This window comes from Protopterus annectens, chromosome 3.part0 (assembly GCF_019279795.1).
Source record: "Protopterus annectens isolate FY-2018-M chromosome 3.part0, PAN1.0, whole genome shotgun sequence".
NCBI classification, from domain to species: domain Eukaryota; kingdom Metazoa; phylum Chordata; order Ceratodontiformes; family Protopteridae; genus Protopterus; species Protopterus annectens.
The window spans coordinates 1249044001-1249067401 of NC_056731.1; the positions used below are offsets into that span (position 1 = coordinate 1249044001).

Here is a 23401-nt window from a genome sequence, read left to right on the forward strand (position 1 = left end):
CATGTCATTAGTAATATACCCATTGACCCACAGATCATGTAAAATAGAATGTATACTGTGATATGCCTAAAAAAACAGTTGTTGACTAACTAATGAATATTCATTCTCAATACTTAGCATATTTTCCATAGAGTTGACATATTTATCTTGTTCAAGAATTACCAGCCCCCCTCCCTTATCGGCTTTCATAAACTGAAGGTAGCTTAAAGTCCTCAGTTCTTTTAAGGCTGTTCTTTGATCTATAGTAAGATTACAAAATGTATAATCTGCCTTAGTATGAACAAGTTGTCCGATGTTTTCAGTGCAACAATTTTCAAAAATATTTAAGGTGTTAGTTAAGTGGGGAATAATGGTACTTGGTTTGTCAAGCAGACATTTATTAAACTCCATACTAGAAAAAATATAACTTAAATTTAGTTTACGATAAAACATTTTTAAATCCAACAATGTGTGTCCTAAATTCATCCTTTTGCTAGGCACAAAGTTAAAACCAAGCCCTAAAACAAATAACTAATCAGAAGTAAATGAATAACAAGACAGATTATACCTTTTTTTCATTCAAAAAGTCAGTATTAGAATGTTCAGTAAAAGCAGTTACTTTTTCTTGCTCCTTGTGGAAGTCTTTCTTTTGATACATCGCCCGTCTCTTCTGACATAAAACAGGTCTCTTCTCTAAAGGGACTCGCCCTGCATTAACTGGGATCTGACCAGAACCATTAATTTCATCCTGCTCATCACCAGAAGTATCAGAAATGTCATTCATATCTAATACATTCTCAGCAGGAACACCACTATCCAATTCACTTGTGGAACAGTCTGAATTCAAAGTCAAACTGGAAGTGACATCACCACCTGTCTTAATAACTTCACAAAAGGAAGTAGGAAGAAGACCAGAAGCTCCTTGGTTTCTATAGTGACCACTGGGTTGGTTCTGTGTCTTAAAGGGGCCAGTAGCCTTTTTAACATCAGAGAAATGGGAAAATACAGTATTGTTGGAATATGCTTCAATGTCCCATTGTAACTATTTTAGCTTTCTCTGTATTAAACCCTGCTCAAATTCTTCCATAGGAAAAAAAAAAACAAAGCAGAGTAGTCTTTGTTTAAACTGGGTATATTTCTTATAAGCTTCTGCAAAGAAGCTTCTGTCTTAATAATATCATTGCCTACCTCTTCAATTCAGTTCTTATTGCAACGGACAAGCAATTTTAAAAAGTTAAGCCCTGTTTTAGAAAAAAATAACACTCATTCAGAAATGGACTCGTTTGGAAGTACACGATTAGGGCATTTAAAAAAAATGCAAACCCTTAGGTACTACTCCGACTTGTATGCATTTATTAAAGTACTTATTCTCAGCAACCAAAACTCTGTACTTTTTTTAGTAGTTTTTCCAACAAAGATAAAAGTCTTTTAGCCTCTTTTTTCACCTCTGCATCATTGCCATTAAACATAGTAGAAGTTAAAGCTAAACTGTAGGCATCAAATGTGTCTGAATCACAGTTTAAGACTGCAGTGATGTCATTAAACACAATATTGTTGTTCTCAGAATGAAGTACTGAAGCAGTCTTATCAATTACAGTCTCCATACTTTTATCTTCTGAACTAAGTGAAGACATTTTACTTAAACCAGTCATTCTATAATTACTTGCCATCAAAGTTTCAAGAGTCTTTTGCATGTCTTTCATAGTGTACACCAACATGGAAAGTAGGTTGGTATCTTGAAAACAAGACGTACCAGGTGTAGGATGAACAGACATCTCTAAAAGTGGGACCTCGTTCAGACCAGCCATACACAGGAAAGACACATCAACTAGGAAAAACAACAATCCCAAGGATGAAACAGCAGCAAAAACTAATAAAAACCAAACCACCAATCTGACCGAACAATGAAGGAAACCACCAGCAATAGCGAAAAACACAGTTTAATATCGTTTTCATCTCAAAAGATTTCTTCAGAATGAAATAAAATGGACACAGCAACATCCCCTTATATATCAAACCAAAATAATTACCTAATAGAACAATTACTATCAAAAGGAATACAGTCATTTAAAGGCACACATCTAATAACATAACATAGACCATTCATTTTAAAATCTTCATTCTTCTATTCTTCAGAAAACATTTAATATTCACTGAGTCATTAATACCAGGCTTTTTGTCGGCCCCTAACATGAGCTGCCACATAGTTTCTCTTTGTTCCAGTTGGTCCTTTTAGGATCCCCCCCCCCTTATATTTCTAACTACATGTTCCAAAACAACAAACTTTTTTAAAACCACTACATGTAATGGAATGTTTAAATAGAGCATTGTTGATGTTCTTTGTTCTAGTACAATAATAGTGCTCATTAATTATTTTACATAGGGGTCATGTGGACATACTTACATACAATTTTTAGTTCTGTATATTCCTTTGATTCTAAGAAGAACATTTTGTTTACAGTGGATGTCCAATCATTGTTTACAAGCATCCCCCCCTGATCAGGGAGTTGATTTTGTTAGACAGTTTTTGGGAAATGTAGCCCACCTTCATTATGACAGCATATTTGTTTTATGCACCTTAATAGAATTAGTGCTTAATAATACTTATTTTCTATTTAACAAGAACATTTTCAAACAGCTAAGAGGGGTAGCTATGGGGTTACTTACGTCAATCTAGTTCTTGGGTGGTGGGAGCATAGTGTCCTCAGACCTATTATGGAGCAATACCATGTATTGTTTTATGGCAGATATGTGGATGATTTGTTTTTTTATCCTGAAAGGTGGCATAGATCAGGTTCATTCTTTTTGTGATAGTATTAATAATTCCAGTGATTTTTTAAAACTTATATTGGGGAATGCTGGGCTATCAGTCCATTTTGTTACCCTGACTTGGGATACATCTAATAATTGTTTCACAAGTGGAGCACATAGGAAGGAGACTTTTGTTAACAGTTATTTGCATTATTTGAGCAACCATCCTGTTTTTATGAAAATAATATACTGAAGGGTCAGTTTATTCATGTTTCATGAATGATTTCTGAAGAAGCTGATTTTGAATTAGAAGTCAGCTTTATACAGAATATGTTTTTGGTTAGAGGTTACCCCTAAGATTTACTTGGCAAACTAGCTAATGAAATTAGAAAAAGAAGGGCTACTGATTTTCCACCAATTTAATGGGTTTAACAAACCGAGACAGCTTTAAAAAAAGCAACAGAGAAAGTAAGAAAAAACTCCTTTAACATAGAGAGACACTTTTCAAAAAGCAACGGAGATCTTACTTTCTCAGTTGCTTCCACACGCAGCTCTGATGTACTGCGTAAACATATGCATGCACAGTCCATCAGAACTGCCGCAGAATACCAGACAGCTGTGGAAGAGCAGCACGGAGGCATTATACAATGTTATTATTTAAGACAAGGAAGTATTTTTTTTTCTTAAATAATGTCATTGTCTAATAACAATAACCCACTTCTGGGTGTGTGTAATGCTGGATTCATCCACGGTTGTCTTTGTTTGTCCACTCTGGCTTCTCCCTCATGACCAAACCACACCAACTGTGGGTAAATCCAGCATTACCCATAGCCAGGCGTGGGTTATTGCTTAAATAAAAAACTGAGACACAGTGTTTTTTATTTATTTATTTGTTGACATTTAATTACCTGGAAAGTCCTACTGGGCTGAAACCCATTTTCAGTGAAGGCTTGGGGAGAAAAGCTTCAAATTATTGCAAATCATTTTAAGAACATTAATTTTACAGTCATGAAAAATAAAACAAAAACATCAGCAATTAAAATAATTATTACAAATTAGACATAATATAAAAACATTTAAGAATCAATACAAGTTAATATGACAGTCATTTAATATTTAGAGAAATTGTATACAGTTTGTAGAGAAATTCAAGGTATGTTAGCCCAACACAAACAGGGATTGCAATATGAAGTGAGAGAAAAACAGGCTTATGGTATATGTAGAAAGTCCGGTAGAGAATGTGATAGCAATAAGGAAGTAATTGAAGAAGGGGAGAGTAAGGAGGTATAAGGAATGAAAATATGTGTTCACATTTATGGATGTAGTTTATCCAAGTTCTGAGCAAGAACAGAGACAGATTTTAGCTAGGATGACTTTCAAAGTGGTTTTGAAAGATCATAGATGTTTAGATGTTATCCTTATCGAATAATAATAGCTTCTTCTCCAATGTGCAGGAGGTATTCACAGAGACTGATCTCCTTTTTCCTTTACATAATCCACAAATTTCTTCAGTTTATTGTTTCAGCACGTCTTCATTTTATGTCTTTGCATAACTCTTCAAGAAGAGGTTAGATATCCCCTGCTATGTATTTCACTTTAACCTTTACAAAGGACTCCAGGCTATATCAAGCCACCCTTTTTGTATGTGCAGAACATACTAGAAAAGAATGAAACTCTCATACTTCTCTCATCTTTCATTATTATTCCTTCTCCTTTCAGCCATGTTCTCAGGCTCTTCCTTTTTCTAATTTTCTTAGCTTTATATTACCAGTGGAAAACTCATCCCTGAACTGCCAGGATTTCCTTAGCATAGACCCGCTTAGAGCAAGACACTCGTTTCTAGGTAGTACTGTTCAGTTCATGTCTTGCAAGATATCTTTATATTGCAAATAGATTGCAATCCATATTTCTGATGTCATTACTGGCTTGATAGACATAATTAAGAAGGTTCCATATCATCACCCCTGCTGCAGAACTGGAGGATTTTAATACTTAGATATATATGACCTCTGAGGAATCTTTTGTTGACTTACCCTATGAGTTAACTAACTAAAATTCAGGGAGTTTGCACAGCCCTAGAGTGTATCATCTGCAATTCCAGCAATACTGTGATCAGCTTTTATTCTTTCTCAGTTACTGCTGATACAATATCGAGTGCATTGCTCAAAGCATGTGATTGCATCCATATATTTCATTTTTCAAGTTTTATGAAATGTATGGTAATACTTTCTATGATGCATGTGGATGCATACATATATTTCAAAAATTAAAATTGTATTAAATGTGTCAGTATTCCCTCTCATGCATGTGGCTTTATGCATACATTTCATCTTTCAAATGTTATGTGACATATGTCAGTGTTCCTACTGATGCATGTGGCTGTGCATATACATTTCATATTTCAAATTTTATTGAATGTGTGTTATTATTACCTCTGGTACAACTTTTATTTACATGGACTTCCCTGAACTCTGTATTTTGGTTGGCATTAATGACTTAGGGAGCAGCTCCTTAGACACTGTATTTTGGTTGGTATTAATGACTTAGAGAACTGATCCTTTAGATACATTATTATGACTGGCATTAATGACTTTGCACAGATACTGAGGTAGTTCTTTTTTATAGACCTCATTATGAGCAAAACCACTAAAATAAAATTACTTTTGAAAAGACTACTCGGAGACAAATCCATTATACTTTTTTATAACTGTTAACATACTATTGATATTCCAGAAAGCTTGTGTCTGGCCTGGTATCCCACATTTGACCAGGAGGGTGATAAGACTAATGAGAAATAGAATATAGAGGATCGGATCAGATAAAAATCACTTTAGCTAGCAGATCTAGGAGACTCTCTTTCTGATGCTCTCCATTCAGGAGGAATAATGTTACCTAGCTGAAATTTCAAGACATTTATTCAGTTAAGTAGGTAGATGGATGAGTGTTCTTGTTCTTGTGTATTACATTCATTTAGTCAGGTATTTTAAATCAATTACAGACAATGGTTGGAGGATTCAACGTGCTGACTGGAGGAAAATCTGGGTGATGGAAAAACGAGGAACCAGTCTTGAAGCCCAGAGGTTAGTCCCTTATTTGATTATACCTGAAGGTCCTCTGAAGGCTTACTATCTAAGCAGTCTATGGAATCTCAGTTGTTGTAAAAACAGTTTATGTTTTATTTTTAAAACACATAAAAAACGAGAATTCAGTCATGACAACACATCCCGAACAACCACTATAAAACTGTATGTAATAAAACACTTTCACCTGAGCTTTATTAGATCCATCTAATACAATGGTCTGTAGAGTTAGTGGCTCATCTGCAGGCTTGTTTGCTTATCTTCATGATACAAGAACAAAAACTGTTCTCTATTTGCAAACCTATTCTTTCTTCCTGTGCAGAAATTATTATGGCAAATTCACTTGGAAGCCATGATTCCTAATCAGATTTACCAGAACGGCAATATGTAAATCATTTTCTAACATTGGTCAAAAGGTTTTGCTTCCCTCCATATTCTTATCAACAATTACACTTTCATGACTTAGATTGTTATTGCAATAGCAGGAAGTCTACTTATGTCCCTACAAAAGACCTGGGATGGGGCAGGGGATGGCTGAAGAAAAGAAAAAGAATGGACTGTGTAGTGAATGACCAGCTCCTTTTGGTTTGGGAATGGTCATGCAGAATGTGCACTTTTTTATATTTGTCAAATGCCCCAGGTCTAATGTCACTATAAAATAATAACTAATACAAAAAGCTCAGGGTTCTGGCACCTATTAAATGCATCTTTAATTACAAATTTTAGGTGTCAGCTTACATATCAAGCCTACAAGCATGCAAACATATTATAAGCATATGCTGAGTGCAACAGAGGTATTTTACTTAATAACATGATTTTTGGGTTAAATGAGCAACCATGATTGCTTAATGGAATACGTTTAAGCTACTTCAAATATTTACAAGCACTCAGTTGCAGATGGCTTTACTCTTTCTGAACCAATGTTCTTGGACCTCTTTTAATTACTATGTTCTTCTTATGAATAATACTTTTGTATCCGTATTGTTAAGTACTATTTTTAGCAAAGCTTTCATACCAACAATAACATTCATTTTTATGAAATTTTAGAAACTTTTGCACTTGTTTTATATTAAAACCACTTATCTGCCCCCACCCAGGATTTACTCTCTGAGGGCTAAAAATTCATGCATTCAACATATTGGTTTTGTGGTATGACTAGACTTAGATGTGTAACCTGTTTAGTCTCTTAGAGGAAGTGTTCTCCACTGTCTTCATGTGACACCATTATCTATGTCAGTCAATGCTGGCTTCACTCTTTCGTCCTTCTCTGGCAAATGTCCCACTTATTATGTGAAGCTGTTTTGCCATCACATTCTTGAGTGGGACAATCATCTTATTTTAGGATATCAACAATTGGGGATGTAATGCTAGAAAGATGTTTTTCTCTGAAAATGATGTTTATTTACCTTTCTTCTACTGTTATTTTGTTTATACCTTGGGGACTAGGATTTGGAAGGTAGTGAATTTAAACCATTCTGTGGTATCTTCTTACACATTAGTATGCTAGTTCTTCCACAACCCTTTTTCTCATAACTGGATGCAGATCTTTTACTTGTCAAACACTTCTCTTATGATTTGCATGTCTTTAGCAGTAAATGTACATGAGTCATGCTTAAGCAACAGGCTATTTAAGGGACATTGTAGAAGAAATCAAGTCTTGATGCTTTGCTATCAATTTTCTTCATAATGTGACTGTGGTCTCCATGAACAAATCAAAGTCCAGGCTATTTGAAGGATAATTTGTTGTAGCCATGGAGATATGCAGATAATTGACTATGTTCTACCTTTTCTATATCATTCAAGAGGAGCTAACAATAAATGTGCTGTAATTGGGAGTACCAGTGCCACAAGGTTAGAAATGTGAGCTATTCTGTGACATTGAAAAACAGTATTTTTTCATAATAATGAAACAATCTGTGGAGGTAGCAAATTGTAGTTTAGAAATTGGCAAAAAAAGACCAGTTAAGGATTGATGACATAATTTCTGCCTGATGTAATTTTAAAAGATGGAGACCATTAGCAGTGAGTGTAATAGATGGTCACCAACCTTTGGCTTTTGAGGGGTAGTAAAGCTGCATTGGTGAGATAAACTTTCATTGCTGCTAGGTAGCAAAATTAAATTAAATTTAAAGTCCCCATTATGAGGGTCCTAGATTCTCCAGACTATACTGTAAAAGACTGTTTATAATATATGTGTTTCTGAGAGTGGTTTCCTGTTATGCAACGTCATTTTACCCCCCTTTGCAATGTCTTATACATGCATTATACAGTCTATCACTTTGCAGAAGATTTTCTTCTCCTCTCCTTCTATCCCAGTGTCTTTTCTCATCCTTTTTTCTAATGTCTGCTGCTATTCAAATTTAGATGCTTGTGTCCACATGAAACATCTCTATAACTTGCGTTATGCATTTGATCCAAGAGTGTATTCACTGTAAAATACAAACAAATTAGGACTGGAGCCACAGTTCAATGTATCTTTAATTACACATTTTTATGCAGGTCTTGCAAATTCTGCAACAGACTAATCTGCAGAAAATGCAAGATCAGGCAGAGGACATGCACCTATATATACTTCCTGGATTATTCAATCAACTCAGATATCTATTGGTAGATACTAACAGTTACACTTAGAGAAAAAATAGCACAACATTAGAAAGATGGCGCAGTTACAAATCAAAAATGGGGAATGATGCAAGTAACCCTATGCTGCACTCTTACAGTTCAAATATTCTTCATCTGATCCTGCACAATTAAATATAATGTATGAATATGTAGAATTATGCAAAAATGTTACTCTATATAGGTTCATAGGTTCATAGGTTCATACTAGGCTATCTGCCCGAGGGCATTTACAAGCCTAGCCCATAGTTTTGTGGCTTACGCCACCCCTTTAGTATGGGGAACTATACCCATTATTTTGCTGTGCCTCTGTCGAGCAGTGACACTGAGGTAATCCCTGGGGTATATCTGCGATCTCCCATCCATTGGTCAAGATTTCTCTTGAACAAGGCCAGCGAGGTGCTCTGCCTCACATATACCGGGATTTTATTCCACAGCATAGGGAGTCTTTGGGTGATGAATCTATCCCTCCAGCACGTCCTATTAATAGCCGTGTCGAGGTTTAAGTCTCCGCCCTTGTGGCTCTGATGGATCTAGATTTTTGAGGTGAAGCATATTCATCAAATCTGGGTTTGACATGGCCTTGTATGTTAGGCAAAGGTCACCTCTGAGCAAGCGGTAAGCGACTGAATAGAGCTGGAGTTCTTTCAGTCGGGCAGCATAGGACAGATGTTTGAGACCCTTTATCCTTTTGGTGAGGAACTTTTGTGGCCTCTCCAGCTGCTGCAAGTGTCGGGTCAGATACATTCGAATGGGGCATTGTACTCAATCATTGGTCTGATGAGTGATGAGTATAGGGAGACTATGACCTCCCTTGATCTAGATGAGAATCCCTTCATGATAAGGTGGGCAATGTAGAAGGTCTTCCTAACTACTTTAGCTACATGGATGTCGAATGACAGACTACTATCAACCTGGGTCCCCAGGTCCCTGATAACTTCTTCTGTGCTCAGTGGATTGCCACCTATTTGGTAGCTAGGGGTAACCTTGTTTTTCCCGAAGGGTATGACTATGCATTTTTTGGCATTTAACTTTAGGCCATGGCTCTGGCACCAGTTATCCGTTTCTGTGAGACCCTTCTGAAGGATATCTGTGTCAGATGTGTTTTCTACTATGGCGCCCATTTTGCAGTCATCTGCAAACTTTGTCAGCCATAACCCTCCTGTGTTTGCTTGTACTTCGGAAAAGTAGATGCCAAACAAGAGTGGGCCCAGGACTGAGCCCTGTGGTACACCACTTGTGACAGGCTTTGAGTCTGACATGGCGCCAGCAACTCTGACCCTGTGGGTTCTGTCACTCAGCCAGTTTGCAACCCATCTTGTGATGTATGGGTTAACATTTAAGCTGATGAGTTTTTCAATGATACCCGAGTGGGGTATTGTATCGAAGGCCTTCGCCAGATCAAGGTAGGCTGTATGGACTGCCTTTCCCTCATCAATGGCTTTGGTGACTGTTTCAAAAGTCAACCAAGTTTAGAAGGCATGATCTGCCTTTGACAAAGCCAAACTGGGATGGATCCAAAGTCTGCAAATTCCCTATGTCTTTATTTATGAGGTCCATTATGATCCTCTCCATGGCTTTGCAGATAAGGCTTGTCAAGCTAATGGGCCGGTAATTTCCAGGGTCGGTGGAGGCACCGCCTTTGTGAAGTGGGACCACAGTTGCAGTGTGCCACTCCTGGGTACGTATCCAGAGGTAAGACTATGATTAAACAGCTGTCCTAGCTGTGGGTTTAATTCCTCGTTGAGTTCGTGGAGCACACAGCCGGGGACACCATCAGGTCCCATGGATGCTGTGTTTTTGCTTTGGAGAGAGCAGTTCTCACTTGGGCGTTGGAGATGTTTGGGGGCTGCAATCGCTTGGTATAGATATCTCTCCTTTTGGGGAGTTTGCACTGAACCTGTCAGCCAGTATGTTGGCAATGTCTGTAGGATCAGTAATCTTCACATCATTTTGAACTAGTTCTGAGCATATCTGGGAGTTTCCTCCCAGGTTTCTAACATAGCTAAAGAAGGCCTTATGATTGTCTTTTGAGTCTTTAGCTATTTTTCTCTCAAAATTTGCTTTGGATGATTTTATGAGAGCTCTTAGTTTTTTACTTATAGTGATCAAGGGTGTCTTACCTTTTAAGGATTTTGCTCTATCTTGTAGTAGCTTCCTCCTTTTGTTGTAGAGTTTGTTTATGGCTGGGGTCCACCAGACTGGACGCTTGCCTTTGGTACAAAGAGTCTTTGTTTTGTTTGGGATTGCCTTATCCATGCAGTCCTGCAGGTGCTGGTAGAAGGCATTTGTAAGTGATTCAGCGGCTTGAGTACTGTTTTCCGCCGGCTCGGGGCCTTAAAGGAGACCACACTAGTCTTTAGAAGTGTGAAGTCGGCTTTCGAGAAGTTCTTTACTGTGGTCTTTTCTATTTCAGGTGTGGGTGGGATGAGGACCTCCAGCAAGATTAGTTTGTGATCTGATCTCACCAGTGAGGGGTATACTTCCGGTGTTGAACATTGTGCTCCCATGTTCGTGATGATGAGATCAAGTATGTTTTCTCCTCTTGTGGGATGGTGACTAGTTGTTCCATGGCATTTGAGTTTATGAATTCCAGGAACTTTTGGGCTAGGGTGTTTGGGCTTGAGTAGTGTTCCCAGTCTATATTAGGGTAATTGAAGTCACCTAGTATGATGGTGTTTGGTGATACATTTATCCCCTCTAGTGTTTTCAGGATGGCCATGTGAGGTTCCTGAGTTTGTGAGGGTGGCCTGTAACATGCTACAATTTGCAGAGCAGTCTTGCCTATGGTTAATTGCACCTGGATGGTCTCCGATGCATCGTGCGTTGCCACCAGTCTTGAGGTGTGGGTGTCCTTGATGAATATGGATACCCCCCTCCTTTTTTGGTATTGTCCGGATTTTGGGGCCGGAAAGCATGATAAGAGGTAAAACCTGATAGCGCTGGGGTGCTCTCAGGAGCCTTGAACCAGGTTTCTGTCACTGCACAGACATCGATGTTCTCTATACTGAGAAGGGCCTCGAGTGCGTGTATTTTGAGATTTAGACTTCTGGCATTGAGCAGCATTACCCTTAGTTTTTTTTCCTTTTTTGTGTTCTAGGGTGGTAGATTTAGAATTTGAGCCTTGCCTAAAAAAGGCACTATGGGGGTGGCAAGAGCCTTTGCCAATATCCGGAATCCCAGGGGTGACAGGTGCAAGCCATCCCTTGTGAAGCAGCGTGGCTTGTCCAGCATGTCATCCCAGGCAGACAGACATTGGATCCCCTTTGAATGACACCAGAGTTTAAGCCAATTGTTAAAGCTGATCATCTTATCTCTGTATTGTGGCATCATTCTTGGTGAAGGTAGGATACTGCTCAAGGTCAGGGTCATACCTGCCTGGGCTACATAATCAGAGAGCTCCTCACTGTCTCTTTTCATGTAGTCCAAGGAGGTACGTCTCAGGTCGTTTACACCAGCGTGGACAATGACTGAGTCGTATTTGTACCTGCTGTTGAGAGACCTGAGTGCTTGCGTTATGTGGCGGATTCTAGTGCCCGACAGGCAGCTTACTGTGACCTTCTCCTTACTCAGTCTGGTGAGCGGGACGTCAGTGTGTCTGACTATGGAGTCACCAATGACTAGTGTGTCTGGCATTGTGTTTGGCCTTAAGGGCTGTGACTGTTTGACACTCTGACTGTGAGGTCTATGTGTTGCAGGTGTTGTGTTCTGAGGTGGTGGTTGTTTGGGTGTCTGCTTTGGTGGCCTCTGCTGTTTTGGTAGATTTTTGATCAGAGCCGAGTATGTCTTTGTGTGTTTATGTGTATGATTTGAGGTTGTGATGGTACTATGTGAGACTGGGTCTATAGTGTGTGTGGTAACCTTCTCCTCCTGACTGGTCTTGCCAGTCCTATGTTGAGAGAGCTCAGCCTCCAGTTTGGCCGTATAGTTGCATCTCTCGCATGTATTTGTGTTTTGTGGGAGGAGGAGAGGGTTGTCTGTGTACATGAGGCAATTGTAACATTGCCTCAATATTCCCAGGTTCACCAGCTGAGCAGGAGAGGACACTAGCAACTGATCCCTCGACATGCTAGAAGGACTAGACAAAAAACTTTAAAAGAGATTCCGGGGACGTGGGTGACCGAGAAATGGGGGTTTGCCTTTTTGGGGTGCTATCTATAAGAGTGCCGTATCAAGGTAATAAGTACTGTAGGAGCAAGTGCTAGGTTTAACAGATAGAGAAAAGTCTACTTGGAGTCAAGCAGAGATGATCTTTTAGGTATTAGAGAAAGTGCTAGTAACAGGGATGCTTAAAGGTAAGATTGAAAAGAATGCACTCTGCAGTGTGCACTAGAGAAGTTAGATATGAAAGTAGGTAACTTGAGTTTTACCTGTTTAAAAGTTAAGGTTTAGTGGAGAGTTACTATTTTTAAAACAGCAAGATGGACTGAAAGGGGTGGTTACTTTTGTATTTTGGTACTATGAAATACTGTAGGATGGCCAATAAATTTAAATAATTGAAGGGGTGGGATTTCAAAAGTGATGGTTTTGTGATTACTCACATAAGCCAGTGAAAGTAGAGAGAAATGAGATATATGGTCAGATTAACATAAGAGGCGGGCAACTAGAAAGACAGTGGTATTTAACAAGACAACTTAAATGGGTGGCAGGGAGGGAAAAAATTCTTGAACTAATTGGTCTTATGGTCCATGTTGTGACTGAAAGGGTGGGTAAACACATCTACATAGCTTATTAACAAAAGCCAAAATAAAAAGAAATATTCACACACAGGGAGCACTACAATATGTTGTGTGAGGTGTACAGACCATAAGAGAAACTCAATACCACTTGTTCATATGATAGACCAGAAAGATCAGACAGCACTTTGTACACAGGCTCTCTTCTCAATACAAATATGAGAACAGCATGTCTTCCTACTGCAGGAGAATGGCATAATAAGTTACACGAGGATTACAGCTGGAGTCAGGAAATTAGTATGACAGATCATCTGGTGAGAGGAAATGGCCAAAAAAGATCTATAAATATATACCCTTATACTCATCACCTGCTATTTGCCAAATGCAAAAAAACAAAAGCAATTCACTGAAACCACTTTAATTGACAGTGCAGATTGTGCGAACTTGGAGTTGGCATATATAATTCTGGGGGGTGTTGTCCCCACATGGTGTGTGCAGGGGGGCTTGCCTCTCTTGCAAAAACGATCTTTCAATGCTTACTGAAAGTGATTTTGGCAAAACTGCTTTTGACTTGTTAGTGTTTGCTGAAACTATCTTCGGCGAGTCGGCATTAATCCATATTGCAACACATTATATCTTTTCTATATTGCAACACATTTAGTATATATTTTCTATACAGTCCACTAGATGCTTTTTCCTGTATATCTTATTTTATCATCTTTGACTATGATTTTTGTAAGCATATCATGGCTGCCCATGCTTGCAGATGTATGACAGTGATTATCTCACTACCATTCTGAAGTTCTTCCTATGTACAACTTTAGAATTTCTCTTACTGAAAGAAGGGGTTTCATATCTCAATCTCTATTGTTTCCTGTCCTGTTTACCTCCTACTGGTGTTGGACAAACCTGGCCCTGCCTACAGGATTGAAAGTTGCTGGTTTCCTAAATTCTCTCCATTCAAGGAACAGAAAGTAGGTTCTGGGTTCTGTTTTTGCTGATTTATAGCCTCCTATTAGGTCAACCTAAAGAGTCCAGACAATTGCCTGTGTCTTAGAGCCTAGCAGCCAGTACCTCTCCTCTTCTTAACCCTCACTACCCCTTCACACCCCTTACTTTTTAGCTTTTTTTCTCTACTCTTACTTCCTATAACTCTTCGCTATCCTATTTCAGCTGCCCCTATCACATTTCAACTACCTACAATATCCAGTAGATGGCAGTCTCCTCTCACTGATTACTTCTCTACTGCTCCTACTGCCTCTGATTATCCCCGTTTTAGTCTGCAAGGTTAGGGTTTTGGTCTTCTGATCTCCCTTAGTCTCTGTATTTCCCTTGCTGTCTATCTAGCTCCCTGCTAACTGTAGTTTCTCGTTTCCTACTGCTGTAACCTGCCTAATCCTTACCTGCTACACTATCACCTATTTCTTCCTTCTCTCCTACTGTATATTTTACATAACTTCATTCATCCCACTGGTGAAAGGAGTCTTTCTATTCCCATCAAACTTACCTGCATTTCTGATGGTCTCCTTCCAAGCCCACCTTCAGTTGTTTCCTATCTCTCCTCTAACTGCTATATCATACTAGTTGTAGCTCTACCCATCCTAACCCTTCCTAACTGTATCTTTATATATTCCCCTTGCCTCCTTAATATTCTCAATCTACTCTGTGATATTTCGCCTCCCCTCTACCTTTACCTTAGTGCCGCCTACCTATTCCTTACCATGTATGCATTACTTCTGTCCCGCCCCTATCCTCTGTGAGTTTACTAATACTCCTTCCTGCACCTGCGGCACTCCTTTTACTGCCCTCCACCTTTCCAGGTCTCTGGCTGCTGCTAGCTCCTGCCTAGGCGTGCTAACTCTGGTAGGTTACCTTAATTTGGAGTTCTCAACTAGTACTTAGAAACTGTTGCTGATGCCCTATTAACTGGAACCTGTTACTGCATTGTTGTCGATTACCTGTACCAGCACGCTGAATTGAATGCTACAGTGTTGGCTGAACTATCCAAAGAAGTCAACATTATTTTGTATCACAGAATCTTGTGTTATGGACTTACAGCTCTATTTTTTTAAAGACGCTGTTCTCTTGATACGGATAATATAATCCATTTGTAACTGTTTTTACTTTGTATCTATCGAGCAACATTAATAGATTGTTAAAGTGCTTACAAACCTTGTCTAAATACCTGCACGCTTAATTATCGCAACTGACATGGATAATATCATTCGTGTGCAACTGTTTTTGCTATGATTTCTTTTGAGCAATTATAAGGAATTGTTACGGTGTCAACAAACCCTGTCTTAATACCTGCAAGGTTATTTATCGTAGCTAAATGTAGAGTTTCTAGCTGGTAACACTTTATTTGAACTGTGCTAATGATTTCTCTTTTTGGCGCACTTCCAAACATTTTGAACATCTCTAGACTGCTACTAGATCTGTAGTCTTATTGCTACCTAAACTGCGACACCCACGTGGCGCTTCAATTTGCATTAACTGGCGTTTCTGCCGTCGCAAACTGAACTGCACCATTCTTTTCTTTTCTACTCACTGTGCGCTCCCTAATGTGAGCCTATATAGTATCAAAGCGTTTCTAGCTATTAATATTACAATATATTGCATTATCATTGCTGTATTTTATCCTACTTTTTAAACTGGTTGAATCATTTATGACTGTCTATTCTTTGGTAGCCTTACCGCTACCAAAGCTGTACCTCCCTTACTATTTGTATAGCGTGGCATTTGTATAAATACCCATGTGGATCTTATAATTGTTATAACTTGATGTTGGTATAAGCATGCGCTCCCTGCATTGAGGCCATATAGCTTTACAGCGTTTCTAGCCGATGATATAACACATTACTGCAATATTATGGTTGCTTTTTAATGTATTTTTTCCAGATATTTTGAATGTTTTATGAATCCTACATGAATGAACAGATAGTTTATTTCTGACTGTCTGTAGTTTTGTAGCCTTATCGCTACTACAGCTGCGCCTCCCACGTGGAGCTTACTGTCTGTATAACTTGGTGTTTTTCCGTAGCAAACATTCAACATGACACATCTTCTAGTTATTCAACCCACTATCTCTCACGTGGAGCTTACTGCCTGTATAACTTGGCGTTTTTTCCGTTGCAAACATTACAACACGCCACATTATCTAATTATCAACCCTACACTCTCAGCGCGACTATTCAGGAAGAGCAGTACAGCTTAATATTATTGCTTAGCTTTTAGTGCTGTTATCGTACTACCTTTAGTTATTATACTTTTTTACCTGCTATTGTATTTAGACATTTACCTGCTAAAGCTGTTTTCAGAGTTAAACTGTTTGCCTTTTTGCTGCTATTTACCTCTGCTGGTTTTGTTGTACTGTTTTTATTTTTCTCTTGTACCTCCAGTATTTGAACACCTATGCTAACCCTGTCTTTTTTTATTCCCTTCCTACCTATCTGCCTTACCTGTCTCCCCAAATTTCTAGCTCAGTCTCTATTGTTTCCTGTCCTGTTTACCTCCTACTGGTGTTGGACGAACCTGGCCCTGCCTACAGGATTGAAAGTTGCTGGTTTCCTAAATTCTCTCCATTCAAGGAACAGAAAGTAGGTTCTGGGCTCTGTTTTTGCTGAGCCTCCTATTAGGTCAACCTAAAGAGTCCAGACAATTGCCTGTGTCTTAGAGCCTAGCAGCCAGTACCTCTCCTCTTCTTAACCCTCACTACCCCTTCACACCCCTTACTTTTTAGCTTTTTTTCTCTACTCTTACTTCCTATAACTCTTCGCTATCCTATTTCAGCTGCCCCTATCACATTTCAACTACCTACACTATCCAGTAGATGGCAGTCTCCTCTCACTGATTACTTCTCTACTGCTCCTACTGCCTCTGATTATCCCCGTTTTAGTGTGCAAGGTTAGGGTTTTGGTCTTCTGATCTCCCTTAGTCTCTGTATTTACCTTGCTGTCTATCTAGCTCCCTGCTAACTGTAGTTTTTCGTTTCCTACTGCTGTAACCTGCCTAATCCTTACCTGCTACACTATCACCTATTTCTTCCTTCTCTCCTACTGTATGTTTTACATAACTTCATTCATCCCACTGGTGAAAGGAGTCTTTCTATTCCCATCAAACTTACCTGCATTTCTGATTGTCTCCTTCCTAGCCCACCTTCAGTTGTTTCTACCCACTCCGTTCGCCCTGCGGGCTCACTCCGCTCCCCTCCCTACCCCCAATTCCCACCCACCCCCAGGGGTCCTTATCTTATAGCTCTCTAGACACACCCCCTATCCTAGCCCTCCAATCCTTCTCGTTCCACCCCTACCCAATACCCTTTCTCCACCTTACACTCCCACTCATTTCTTTACTTCTCCTTTCTTATTTCCTTTCACTTCCCCCTCCCATTTCAACCTCCCCTTATTTAACTCCTCTTTCTGTTTTATTCCTATCCCCTCTTTGTTTCTCCTGGTTCTAATTCTAACCTCTTCAGTAATATAACCCTCTCTATTATCTCTACTCATACTTTCTCATATCTGTCTATTATACTCCTACTCCTCTTACTATGGCTTCCTACCAGACTACCCAGCTCTTATTCTCACTTCTACTTCTTTCCACCCTATGCTCAATGTACCTCCTGTCCTACTATGAAAAAACACTTTATGTCCAACACTGCCACCCTAGCAAACACACAACAAAATTTCTCCTTCCACTTATCCCATACCCAAATATTTCTTCTACCCCTAATTATCATTTACCTAAATTCCATAGACTCTCACACCTTAACTATGTAGTGCATTCTGAGAACAAAACTAAAATACAAACCCTTCTAAAGATTAACCTCTTAAACAAACCTACTAATCCCTCCCTCCTAGATGGAGATATCCACCCTAACCCTGGTCCTACTTCCCCTTCTCCCCTAGTGTCTACACCTAAACTTAATAACACCTTCTTAATAGGCCATCTTAATATCCAAAGCATAAACAATAAAGTACCACACCTGCATGCCCTCCTACATACTCAATCATTTGATATTCTCTGCCTCTCAGAAACCTGGCTAAAACCTACTACTAAAGACACTGAAATTATTCCCCAGGGCTATAAAATAGTAAGACTCGACCGTCCCAACCGCAAAGGTGGTGGTGTTGCTATCCTTTATAAGAATCATCTGAATATCACTACCCTTCCAGACTCTCCATCTCAAGATAACAAAATAGAAGTAATCATTGCTAAACTTCAATTAAATTCCAAAAAATCCCTTTATATCATCTGCATGTACCTGCCTCCTGGTAACAACATACCTATCCTTGAGAATTATCTCAGTTGGGTATCGGCTACTTATCCACAAGAAACTATTATACTAGGCGACCTTAACACAGACTGGAATAGCATTAATGCTGAAAACCCTTCATCTCATATCAACCTACATAGTTTTACCCAAACTATTACCTGTACAACCAGGCAAAATAAACATAGTAATAGAGAAAGCATCCTAGACTGGATACTTATAAACAGAGTCGAACATAACTACAAAACAGGAACCCTGCCTGATGATGTTAGTGATCACTCTTTAACCTTCATAACTAGGGAAAAGACTGATTGTACTATCCCCCACATTACAAGGAAAGTACGCACCATCAAAAATTTTAATCCTGACCTATTTCAGACGGAACTTGGTTTATGTAACTGGAACACCTTAAAAATGCTTCCTCTTGAAAATGCAGTAATCTACTTTAATACAACTTTTTTATCTATTCTTGATAAATATGCTCCTGAACGTAGTATTAGAATTAAATCTAATTCAGCCCCTTGGCTCTCCCATGAAACAAAAAAACTTATTCTTACTAGAAATAAAGTCTGGGCCTCATGGAGATCCCACAGAAATAACCCGACTTTCTACACTTCCGTCAGCTTAGAAATTTAACTAAAAGGCAGTAATATCTGACAAAAAGAAATTCTACTTTGAACTACAGCAAAATCATCTAAATAATTCTAAACTCTTCTGGTCCTCAGTCAATAAGCTCCTCTCCCCAGGAACCTCTAAAACACCTTCCCCAATTAATGCTGACCCTGACTCCCCTCAACAAACTGCAGATGCTTTTAACTCTTTCTTCACTGAAACTATACAAGCTCTAGCTAAACAGCTAAATGCCAACAACTTCTGCCTACCAAGCAACATAACTAACTCCTCCTTTAAATTCTCTCTACAACCTATCTCTACAACTTACATTTATAGACTCCTTCTCAAACTAAAACCTTGCACCCCCTCTGCTGACAAGCTCCCTTCACTATTTCTTCAAAAGGCTGCCAAAGTCATCGCATATCCTATATCTATTCTCATAAATAGGACCATCAAAGAAGAAATCATCCCTGATATCTGGAAAACCTCTCATATCATCCCACTTCATAAAGGTGGAAATTCCACTGACTATTCAAATTATAGACCTATTGCTCTCCTCTCACCCTTGGCAAAAATTCTGGAAAAATTTATTCATCATCAACTTGTACAATATCTCTCTCTTCACAATATTATAGCAGACTGTCAACATGGTTTTAGACCACATCACAGTACTACGACTGCCTTGCTTTCCTTTGTAGACACTATTAATCAGAACCGTAACAACAACTTACTCTCTTCTGCCCTCTTTATTGACCTCTCTAAAGCATTTGATATGGTCGACCACGCTTTATTACTTAAGACTCTTGAATCTCTCTCTTTTGATTCCTCAGCCATTACATGGTTTAATTCCTATCTCACAAATAGAAAACAGGCAGTTCTATGGGATAACCACATTTCCTCTTACTTGCCTGTTTCCATCGGAGTTCCTCAAGGCTCTATCCTTGGCCCACTTATTTTTTCCCTCTTCATTAATGATCTTCAAACAATAATCCCTCAAGCTACATGCATTCAATATGCTGATGATTCTACACTCATCTGCTCAGCATCTTCCACTTCAGAACTGATCTCTCTTACCCAAAATGTCTTTAATACTGTGGAAACATGGTTCTCCAGTCGTCTCCTCTTACTAAATGCCAAAAAAACTAAACTTCTTCTCTTTACCCCCACTTCCAGGACCTCCCCCTTAAACTTTAATATCTCCTCTAACAGCGCTATTGTCATCTCACCTGACTCTACAACTAAACTGTTAGGTATTACCATTGATAATAATCTCTCTTTTGACCAACATATTAACAACTCTATAAAACTAGTCAACAGAAAAATAGGATCCTTGTATCGAATTAGACCATTTCTTACACCAGCTACTAGAACTAGGATCGCTCTCTCCCATCTTATTTCTACTCTTCTTTATGCCTCACCCATCTTTACCAACCTCAAGAAAAACAACCTTAACAAATTAGCTACCTGCTATAATAGCATTGCTCGCTTCACTACTGGTAACCCCTACAGAACCCATCATTGTCTTAACCTGAAACAACTAGGCTGGCTTGAAATTCAAAACTATCTCACTATCCATCAACTCATTCTGGCCCATAAAATACTGTACCAACCAAAAAACACTCCTGTACTCTCCCAACTCATAATCCCCTATAGCAATCTTAACTCTCTCCTCTCTTCGAGTAAACTCTTGACTACTTCTATAAAATCTAATAACACTGCTGGTAACTCCCTATTCACCAATTCTGTTGGTACTAAATGGAATTTGTTACCTACTACACATAACAATGATTTCCTCTCTGCCTCTTTTCAAACAAAACATTAAACGACACTTCCAAAATCACTGGCTTTGTTCCTGTTGTAAACCTGATTAACCTCCCACTATTACTACTTATCTTAAACTATCTCTCTTATTCTTCTTTTACTCTTTTCTCCACTTAGCTTTTCTCTTCTCCCTTTTCATCCTCTCCCTGCTTCTTTCCCTGTTAACTTTCTTAACCTGCTTTCTCCACCTCTAATCCTTTTCTCCCTATCCCACTCTTATTGTTCCACTTTCATTACTTATTATCTTTGTATCCTTATCTCCAAGTATTTTTATTTCCTGTATGATGTTATTTGGAATTTCTCTGTGTGTGGTAGTAATTAATTAATGTTATACTAACTATTTAGAAGATTTTTGAAGATTTTTGCTGTTTTTTACTAACCTGTTTTCTAAATGGCTTATTGTTATCTATGTTGATTTTTATGTATGTATACATTTTTTACTTCTGTGAAGCTTTTCTCCTCGGGCCTCTACTGAAAATGGAAATATATCCAGCTAGACTAGCCCGGTCAACAAATGTAAAATAAAATAATAAATGTAAAATAAAAATAAAAATAAATTCTTGCCTATAGGAATTGTTTTTTTTTTCACTACTGCTTGTCATATTGATTTGTCACCTCCATGTATATATTTAACTTGTCTCCTTGTAGGTAACAATAGTTTTCCTATTAATGCTTCAGTTTATTTACTGCCACTATCCACAGTAAGGTGCCCCTGACAATACTAAACATAATGACTTGATTTTCACTGCTGATGTTGTGTTACTGATTTTGTAATTCGATATAAGCACAATATTCCATTTTACTAGTGGTGAGACTTGATAAGAAATTTATTGCAGGTAGTTGAACTAAATCTTATTGCACAAATAAGGATGTTTTGCAAACACATGCAAGTATCACAGATCATTTGATTAATTATAATTTTGTATGATTCAACGTTACTCATGTATTCTGCCATTCTGCTTAATTTGACAGTCTATATTTTCTTGAACCTTCTGAATGGCTATTGAAAAGTTTTGTCCTGAGACAGCCATCAAATCAAATAAAATAAAAAATTAAATTGAGTGCCAATGTTGTGTTGATTGTTTCAGTTGGTTTGATATGCATTTGCTTCATTCCTAAAGTAGAAAAATACTGTCAGTGAAATATTCATTTATCTCATTGTGGCGTCTGACAAACATCTCCCATTTCCCACATCTCTAATTAAATCATAACACATACTTGCTGTAAATAGCATTTAATCCCAAAACATAGTCTTAGAGGAAAATAAGAAGTGGTTATGCTACTATAAAAATAGGCAACATGTTGACTGAAGTCCACAGATGTCACTGCAAAGAATAAGAATGCACTGCCTAAGACTTACATGTGCATAGCAGAAGATTTACTTAGATATGTTACTTAACTGTAAAATAAAATAGGTTATATGAATAAACCACATATAACATGTATTGTATGCTGTGCAACTCACATTAATTGTGAAAATTAGCCATGGACACAGTAACTGATATTTTTAACTCAAGTGTCTTGGCTTTTCTCTCCATACCTACTTCAGCTTCCAATGACAGTTTGTATCCTGAAACTGCTCTTCTTCCTCAGTTTACTGGTGCTACATTAGTGGTTCTTGCTGTAATGATGGCAACTGCAGCAGTTTTGATAACACTTGGAAATGTATTGGTTTTACTTGCCTTCATAGTAGATGTAAGGCTTAGAACACAGAGTAACTTGTACCTTCTCAGTTTGGCTTTCTGTGACCTTTCTGTAGGTAAGTCATAGTTATTCTCATTTAGAAATATTTACTTTAAAATTACATGCAGAAAGATACATGCTTAGTCAAAGACTGCAAATACTTGACTAAATGAATTTATGTCAAACATGTACAATGGTTAGCATCGATCCATTACAGTGCCGGTTTCAGAATTGTTTTCTACCTGGGGTGCTTTCAGTGCACAGTCTGTATATCATCCATACAAACTTGAATCAAACATGTCTGTACTTTGTATAAACATAATGGTTAGCACTAATAACCCATTGTTTTCTAATACCTATAGCTCAAACTCCTGAGTTACTAAAAATGCCATAGTTTAAGGTCACATTTTAGTGAAAAATGGTAAACAACCAAAGTTTTAATTTTCATGGAATATTTTTAGTGTGTGTGTGTGTGTGTGTGTGTGTGTGTGTGTGTGTGTGTGTGTGTGTGTGTGTGTGTGTGTGTAAAACAGTACAATGTTTATAAACAATACCTACATTTTAACATATGATGGTTTTACAATTCATAGTTTTGCCTGACTTCTACACACAGTTGCATAAACTTCAAAACAACACACATATATCATAGTTTCCATGGTAGTATTTTGACCCATATATTATACTTAATAATAACTGCTGATCCAAAACAGTGCCTTATGGGAGATGAAAAAGTGTTTTATTTGTGCTACTTTTTTCTAGAAAATATTCAGAAATAAGAAGAATGAAAAATTTGAAAAAAATAAAATGAATTAATATCTGAAAAATTAAGTTGTATGGTTAGCTATGAGTTCTTAGAAAATTATATTGCAGCTGTAATACATTTGGTTATTATTGGGCTGTGATTTCAAATA

At 38.1% G+C, this 23401-nt stretch overlaps 1 protein-coding gene across 1 annotated transcript in view; it reads left to right on the forward strand.

Moving 5' to 3' along the window:
• Positions 1–22292: 22292 nt before the first annotated feature.
• LOC122797038 (histamine H3 receptor-like) overlaps positions 22293–23401 on the forward strand; it is a 92038-nt gene continuing 90929 nt past the window's right edge. The window contains exon 1 of the mRNA XM_044065812.1: positions 22293–22566. Within this exon, the coding sequence (XP_043921747.1) occupies positions 22293–22566 (274 nt within the window). The remainder of the gene's footprint in view (positions 22567–23401) is intronic.